This window comes from Tupaia chinensis, unplaced genomic scaffold (assembly GCF_000334495.1).
Source record: "Tupaia chinensis unplaced genomic scaffold, TupChi_1.0 Scaffold000355_1, whole genome shotgun sequence".
Lineage (NCBI taxonomy): Eukaryota > Metazoa > Chordata > Mammalia > Scandentia > Tupaiidae > Tupaia > Tupaia belangeri.
Genome location: NW_006159850.1, coordinates 13,462,166 through 13,470,505, shown reverse-complemented (window position 1 = coordinate 13,470,505; position 8,340 = coordinate 13,462,166). Strand labels below are relative to the sequence as shown.

The 8,340-nt window shown below is 44.6% G+C and overlaps 1 protein-coding gene across 1 annotated transcript in view; it reads right to left on the bottom strand.

Annotated features, from left to right (window-relative positions):
* Positions 1-8,340, bottom strand: part of RFWD3 (ring finger and WD repeat domain 3) — a gene marked incomplete in the record, with an annotated part of 49,873 nt that overhangs the window by 32,143 nt on the left and 9,390 nt on the right. The window contains 2 exon segments of the mRNA XM_014589441.2: positions 718-965; positions 7,862-8,215. Coding sequence (XP_014444927.1) covers positions 718-965; positions 7,862-8,215 — 602 coding nt within the window.

Sequence of the window (8,340 nt, the reverse complement as noted above, 5' to 3'; positions counted from 1 at the left end):
TGGGGGAGGGGTGGAGAGAGGCAGGCATGCAGGCAGGCGGGCAGGCAGGCATCCTCAACAGGATCCCTGCATTATACTACACTGTTTCCACCAGCTTGGAATACAATAATGTGTGTGCACCCAGTGTACTCAGAGAGGTTCTAGATGTGAACCCAGAGCCCTTCTCATCTGGGTTTAAGCTGTGTTATCACAGTGTCACTGCTTGGCCCCAAAACTTTGATTTTTAAATGAAGAACCTTGAGCTGGCAGGTGGCAGCTGGATCCCACATCGCTGACAGTGCTGCTCAAGTCCTGAACCTGGCAGCTTGAAAATCACACTAGATGTGTATGCATGTGTGCTCAAAATCCTGAGGAGAATGAATTTTGGTGTGGCCATGTCCGCTGGGTGGCCACTTTCTTACTCTGTTTCTGTAAGAGCACATGCCCTACAGTAAAATAAAGAAATAAACAAAAACACACACATAAAAAAAAACCAAAAAAAAAACCAACTCTTTCTCGATGTCAAAGAAAATGAAAGAGAATGAAAAATGGCATTACAAAGTGACTGACTTATTGGGTCATGAATTACATTAAACTACAAGTCAGATCAAATTCACTTTACACAACTATGGCGAGTGCAAGCTCTGTTCTAAAAACAGAAACCCAGGACATTTGGGGGGAAAGGGAAAGCATCAAAGCACAAATCTAGCATGTCTAGCCTTGTGAAGTCTTAAGTTTTATGGATGTTAGGCTTGTGAATCCAAACTGGGATAGAATACTGACCTTCTACAATGACAGCTCCAGGTTCTTCTGCTTGGCCAACAGCTTCTTCATATTCCCCAGAGCTGTCGCTGTCAGAAACAGAACTACTTGATGCCTGCATGTCTTCAGACATAGGATTCCTGGTCTCAGAATCAGAAGAGGGAGTTGGCAAGTGAGGCTGGGTCCTGCTCACCTGAAAGTAAGCATCCAGTGGTGCTCTCAACCTACATATACAGAAAAACACAGAATTACAGCACAGTCGAGCACTGTCACAAGAATAACCCACAGTGACTCGAAGGAAATCTCAGTCATTTCAACCAATCTCAAGGCCACCAAATGCTGCCTCTGAAAGCTGAACAGCAGATTTAGGCAGTCCTGGATATTCTCTTTTTCACTCCATCACTGCTCCATTAGCCTAGACTAGAATGTAATCCTCTGCAAAAAGCTAATGTTCTTTTATTGGTCTTTGGCTAAGTGTTAGTATCTGTAAAAGATATGACTCAGCAATCTGCTGATATTAAGTTGTTGAAAAGGCAGGGCGGAAAAAAGGCCCTGTTGCCCAAATATGACTTTTTAAAAAAATAATTATTTAATTTTATTTATTCATCCATTTATTATAATTTTTGAAAATCTGACTAAAAAGAGAGAGAGAAAAAATGGGAAAGCAAGCCACCAGGTCCAAGACTCAAACTGCGGTCAATCATGTGGGAGTGTCCGGCATCTTAACCATCACACCAATCGCTGGTCCTGCCCAAACATGACTTTTCGGGCTTCTGCTACTGCAGCTACCCAGACCAAAGCCTTATGGGTAATAGTACAAAGTCTGGCTTCAGGCATCACTGCTTTACCTCTTACTTCAGGACACTACTTTTCTCTTAAAATCTATTCAGGCTCGCCAAGCTTTAACAATAACCACAACGAAACCTCCATTTTCCTTATTTCTGGGATAACAAACCATATTCCACCCATATCACGCAATTCATGAAATTCTATGTTAAAGATGAAAAGGGTATTCTGAACCTTTTAGCACACTGCCTAGCTAATAATTACAAAGGCAACAAATTTTAAGTTTTAATAACCTTCTTTATATTATCCAGAATTATTGTTGGAATCTACTCATACAGAAAAATTTTGATCGTAATAGTTTGGCTGTAATTATGACAAATTGGAATTTTCTATTAAAAAAGTGCATGACTGGGCCAGCTGGTGACACAGTGGCTTAAGTGGCTGGATTCTCCTACGGCTGGCGGCTTGGTTTGAGTCTCAGTCTTGGAGGCTTGAAATACATGCCAGGTACATATGCATGCGTGTCCAAAATCTCGAAAGGAAGGAATGGAGAAGGGACTGTGGCAAGATCATTCTGCATGGGTGGTGCTTTCTCCTTCTCACTATCCTCCTCTCTCTCCAGTGAGCACATGCTACCTCCAACAAACTAAAAAAAAGATGAAGGAGTACGTGATTGAATGGGAGAAAATAAGCATTGCTTGGTATCCAATTCAAAAAAAAAATAAACCCTTATAAAACTAGGAGTGAGAGGGGAACCAGCAGTTAGCGTAATGGCTATGTTGCTAGACTCCCATGTAGTCGACTGTGGTTCGCGTCCCGGACCCGGTGGCTTAAAACTCACACCGGGCGTGTGTGCATGCGTGCCCAAGATCCTGCGAGGAGAATGGAGGAGAAGGGATTGTGGCATGGCCATCCCCCCTGGGGGGGGATTTCTCGCTTTCTGTCTCTATGTCTCTCTCTCTGTCTGGCGAGCACATGCGCCCTATAGCGAAAACCTCTCCAAAAAAAAAAAAAAAACAACAACTAGAAGTCAGAGGACCAGCAGTTGCCAGCAGTTGGCGTAATGGCTATGTCGCTGGACTCCCATGTAATCAACCATGGTTTGAGTTCCGGACCCGGTGGCTTGAACTCATGCTGGGCGAGTGTGCGTGCCCAAGATCCCAAGTAGAGAATGGAGAAGGGATGGATTGTGGTGTGTCTACCTCCCCCCAGGGGGTGATTTCTTGCTTTCTGTCTGTGTTTCTCTCTCTGTCTTTCTGGCGAGTGCACACGCCCTATAGCAAAAACCTCTCGAGGAAAAAAAAACAAAAAACACAACTAGAAGTGAGAAATTTCTAAAATGAGACATAACAAAGAGTTTTCTTGTTTGAAATTAAGATAAAACTTATATGCCATAAAATTCACAATTTTAAAGTGCACAACTTAGTCGTTTTTAGCATAACTACAGTTAATGTAAGGATAACTACTACCAGATTCCGAAATGTTTTCATCAAATCCCAGCCCTCCAGCTCCTCAAGGTACTGGGTGCCTGTGTATACCCAGCATTTCAGGCAGACCTGGGGAATCTGAACCTGTGCGGCTTCCAGTTTTGCAGGGCACTGCATTACTGCTGTATGACAGTGGCTGGGCCTTTAATCCTTTTTTATTCATTAAGTCACTGGTTTGGTTTGCTAATATTTTATTACAGAGTTTTGGAATCAGGGTAATATTGGCCTCATAGAATCAGCTGAGAAATGTTCCTTCAAACCACAGGAGTTACTTCTGCATTAAGGAATTTGGTAGGATACCATCACAAGGAAAACCATCTGGTTCTGGGCTTTTTCTGTGGGAAGTATTGTTTCCTTTCTTCCTTTCCTTCCTCCTTTCTCTCTCTTTCTTTCTTTTTAAAGGTTTTTGCCACAGGACGCATGTGCTGACCATAGCAAGACAGAAGTGAGAAATCACCCCTCAAGGGGGGATGGCCATGCCGTAATCCCTTCTCTCCCATTCTCCTCTAGGGGTTTTGGGCAAACACGCACACACACATGCACACCTGGTGTGATTTTCAAGCTGCTGGGTTCAGAGCTTGAATAGCAGTTGTCCATGCCGGAATTGAGTGCCTTAACCACCTGGCCACTTGTTGGCCCTTATTTTTCTTTTTAAATTACTCATTCAATCCCTTGTTATTGGTCTATTCAGATTTTCTTTTCTTTTTAAGAGAGTATTGGTAGTTTACCTCTAGAAATCTATCAATTTCACCTATGTCATCCAATTTAATAGTATAGCTGTTCACAGCGTATGTTTACAGAATTATTTGTTTCTGTAAGGTGGGCAGTGTTCTTTCACTCCTAATCTTTAAAACAAAATATCTATTTAACTTCACTTATCATCATTTTTACTTTTTTTTTTTTTTTTAAGTAAAGTGTCTCTAGTAGATGGCTATCTTTTTTCTTTTTTTTTGGAGAGATTTTCGCTATAGGGCGCTCTCGCCAACCAGACAGAGACATAGAGACAGAAAGCGAAAAATCACCCCCCCCAGGGGGGATGGTCACGCCGCAATCCCTTCTCCTCCATTCTCCTCTCGGGATCTTGGGCACGCACGCACAAACACCCGGCGTGAGTTCTAAGCATCCGGGTCCGGGACGCAAACTGCGGTCGACTATGTAGGAGTCCAGCGACATAGCCATTATGCTAACGGGAGTCTTTTCTATTTTTAGAGCAGTTTTCCCTAGAGGATGCATGCACTCACTACTGAGACAGAAAAGTGAGAAATCACCCACTGGGGGGATAGCCAACAGCAATTCCTTCTCCTCCATTCTCTTCTTGGAATTTTGGGTATGAATGCATGCACACACATCTGGCATGAATTTTAAGGTGCCGAGTCCGGGACTTGAACCACAGTTGACAGCATGGGAGTCCAGCTATGTAACCATTATGCCATCTGCTGGTTCCCATTTTTACTTTTTTAACCAGAGAGAGACAGAAAGAGAGAGAGTACACAAGCGAGAAAGTAAGTTTCTAGGTATGGAACTTGAACTGCAGTCAGCCATGTGGGTGTCTGCCTTCACCATGCCACCTGCCAGTCCCCATTCCTGATTTTATTAATAGTAGTTTTGAGTATTCTCTATTTGTCTCTTGGTTAGTCTAGCTAGAAGTTTATCATATTTTTTCTTTTTATTATTTTTTCATAGGATGCATGTGCTCACTGGAAAAAGAAAGTGAGGGGACCAGCAGTTAGCGTAATGGCTATGTCACTGGACTCCCACGTAGTCGACCGCAGTTTGCATCCCGGACCCGGTGGCTTAAAACTCACCCCGGGCGCGTGTGTGTGCATGCCCAAGATCCCGAGAGGAGAATGGAGAAGGGACTGCAGTGTGACCATCCCCCCTGGGGGGTGATTTCTCACTTTCTGTCTCTCTCTGTCTGGTGAGCACACGCACCCTATGGCAAAAACCTCTCAAAAAATAAAAAATAAAAAAAAAATTTTAAAAAAGGTGAGGAATCACCGCCAGGGGCATAGCTACAACATAATCCTCCTCCATCCTTTCTTTCCCTGAGGATTCTGAGTGTACATATACATGCGTCTGCCATGACTCCCAAGCCACCAATTTGGGACCTGAACCACCACAGTTGGTCAAGTGGGACCCATTTGCCTCAACAACCATGTCACCATCTGCTTTTTTTAGAGAAATTTTTGCTATAGGACACGTGCATTCACTGGAGACACAGAGAGAGGCAGAGAGATAGAAAGTGAAAAATCAACCCCTAAGGAGGATGGCCATGCTGCAATCCCTTTTGCTCCATTCTCCTCTTGGGTGTTTGGGCACGCATGCACACGTGCCCGGCCTGAGTTTCAAGCTGCCAGGTCTGGGACTCGAACAGCGGTTGGCTATGTGGGAGTCCAGTGATCCATTATGCCATCTGCTGATCCGTACCCTCTACTTCTAAAGACCCTCCCCCCTTTCAAAGACAGTTGCTCACTGTCGTGATCCTCCTGCCTCAGCCTTCCAAGTATCTGGGACTACAGGTACATGCCACCATGCATGACTTTTAGTGTGGGCTGGAAATAGAATCCAGGCCTCCACGTGGCCTCAGCTGAGTAGCAGCATCTTCTAGCACATGCATGCACGGGAGGGAGAAAAAAAGAGACAGGCATTTGCAATCTGGCCTCAGCACATCTTGAGCCTCTTGCCACAGTCTCCCACTTAGCTAGAGCCACGGGTGTGCGCCACTATGCCTACCTAGCTTGTTTAGGTTGGGCCAGGAACCTGGGCCTCCAGCCTGCACTGCCATGGCTGAACCAAGATGTTAAATATTTTCTATTGTACCATTTTATTAATAATTTTGTGTTCATATTTTCATGATATTTTACATTATTTTCTTAATGAGTACATTAAGGATTATAATTAACACTTCTATTTTTAATAATCTAGCTTCTCAGTTTTCTCTAATTTTGGTTTCTTGGCCAAGTCTGAGGCAAAAGCTGTTCACCTTGACCCAGGCTCTCAATATCTGGCCCAGGGATAGTCTGGTGCCAGACACCATACTGAGATTCATCTCATAAAATTTAGAAATTTTCGGGACCAGCAGTTGGCGTAATGGCTATGTCACTGAATTCCCATGTGGCCCACTGCGGTTTGAGAACCGGACCTGGTGGCTTAAACTCACATCGGGCGCGTGTGCATGTGTGCCTAAGATCCCAAGAGGAGAATGGAGAGGGATTGCGATGCGGCCATCCCCCCTCAGGGGGTGATTTCTCGCTTTCTATCTCTTGGGCAAGTGCATGCACTCTATAGCAAAAACCTCTCAAAAATAAAAAAAATCAGAAAGTTTCAACAATTACTCTTAGAGAAGCTCACACGTCTGTGTGAATTTAGTGTGCAATTTGCTTATAACAAAACATGAGGAAAAAAGTATTTTTAAAGATTTTTTGTCATAGGGTACATGTACTCACTGGAGAGAGATCAAGACAGTGAGTAGGATAGTAAGAAATCACTTCCCAGAGGGAATGGTTATGCTGCAATCCCTTCTCCTCCATTCTCCTCCCGGGATCTCTGGCATCCACACAAATATGCCCAGCATGATTTTCAAGCCACCTGGTGTGATTTTCAGGTTGATGAACCTGTGACTTGAGCCATGGTCGGCCATGTGGGAGCCCAACGACATAACCACTATGCCATCTCCTGGCCCCAAATTAACTCAATTTCACTTTTTACAAGGCTTCTTTAAATCTAGTCTATCTAACTGTGCCTCTAAGTGACACAAACAATGAATCCTGGGTAATTAGACAGGGCCTGCATATTAAAAAAATACACGGGGACCAACAGATAGCATAATGGTTATGTCACTGGACTCCCACGTAGTTGACCATGGTTTGAGCCCCAGACCTGGCAGCTTAAAATACGCCAGGCAGGTGTGCATGCATGCCCCAAATCCCAAAGAATGGGAGGAAAAGGAACTGTTTCAGGTGTGTCTCCCCCAGGGAGTAATTTCTCACTTTTTATCTCTCTCTCTCTCTCTCTCTCTCCAGCAACTGCATGTGCCCTAGAGCAAAAACCGCTCTAAAAAATACACGGGGATCAGCAGATGACATAATGGTTACATTGCTGGACTCCTACACAGTAAACTGTGATTTGAGTCCTGCACCTCGCGGCTTGAAACTCGTGTGCATGCGTTCCCAAGGTCCTGAGAGATCAGAGAACAGAGAAGGGATTGCGGTCTGGCCATTACCCCTTAGGGGGTGATTTCTCACTTTTTGTCTCTGGCAAGTGGACATACCTTATAGCGAAAATTTCTCTTAAACAAACAAACAAAACAAAACATGACATGAGGGCCAGCAGGTGGTGTGGTGGTTAAGGCATTGAACTTCTACGTGGCTGATCATGGCGACTTGAAAATCACACCAGGTGTGTGTGTGTGCCTACCCAAAATCCCAGGAAGAAAATAAGAGAAGGAATTATGGTGAGCCCATTTCCCCTGCGGGGTGATTTCTTACTTTCTCTTTCATTGTCTCTGTCTCTCTCCACTCAGTGCACGCATCCTAAGGCAAAAACCTAAAAAGAAGCAAAAACAAACAAAAAAAACACACATGACATAAATAATCTAGAAGACAACCTCTCCAGAAACTATCACCTAGTAGTCCAGTCACATCCGTGTAACTTATCCCAAGTACTACGAAAATGAACAAGGCAAGCACTTTTATTTCTACCTGATTTAAGTGGAAATGGGAGTTCTGAAAAGTTATCTGACTTGCCAAAGGATACACTTCCAGCCCTTGGCAGTACTAGATGGATGACCAGTCTAAATTTCACAATTCCTAGTACAATATTGTTACATGACGCATCCATATATTTACCTGGTACTGTCTGTTCTCTGAGACCCTCCAGCTCTTGCCCTGCGTGAAGTGGTCCCCCGTCTTCTCCTAGCTCTCACTGGCCCCACACTGCGGTCTGAGGAAGTCTGAGGTCTCAGGAATTCCAGCATGCCATGAAGTCTCTGCAGCCCACTGATAAAGGTGTTCATTGAATCCCATGAAGATACCGGGACAGTGTGGTTAACATCAGATCCCTGCCTACGCTCCTCTGAAACTTCTGGATTGATGTTCTCTACATTCTCTTCTGAGAGCTCTACTTCCTCTGTCAGGTCAATGGATACTTGCGGGGCAGGCTGGAGCAGAGGTGGTCGTCCCTGGATGTTAACCACTTCAGCACTTGAACAAGGGTGGTCTCCTCTGACTGCTGACCACCTCAGTAGGAACAGGCTGGAGCAGGGGTGGTCTCCCCTGACTGCTAACCACTTCACCAGGAACGGGCTGGAAAAGGGGTGGTCCCCCCC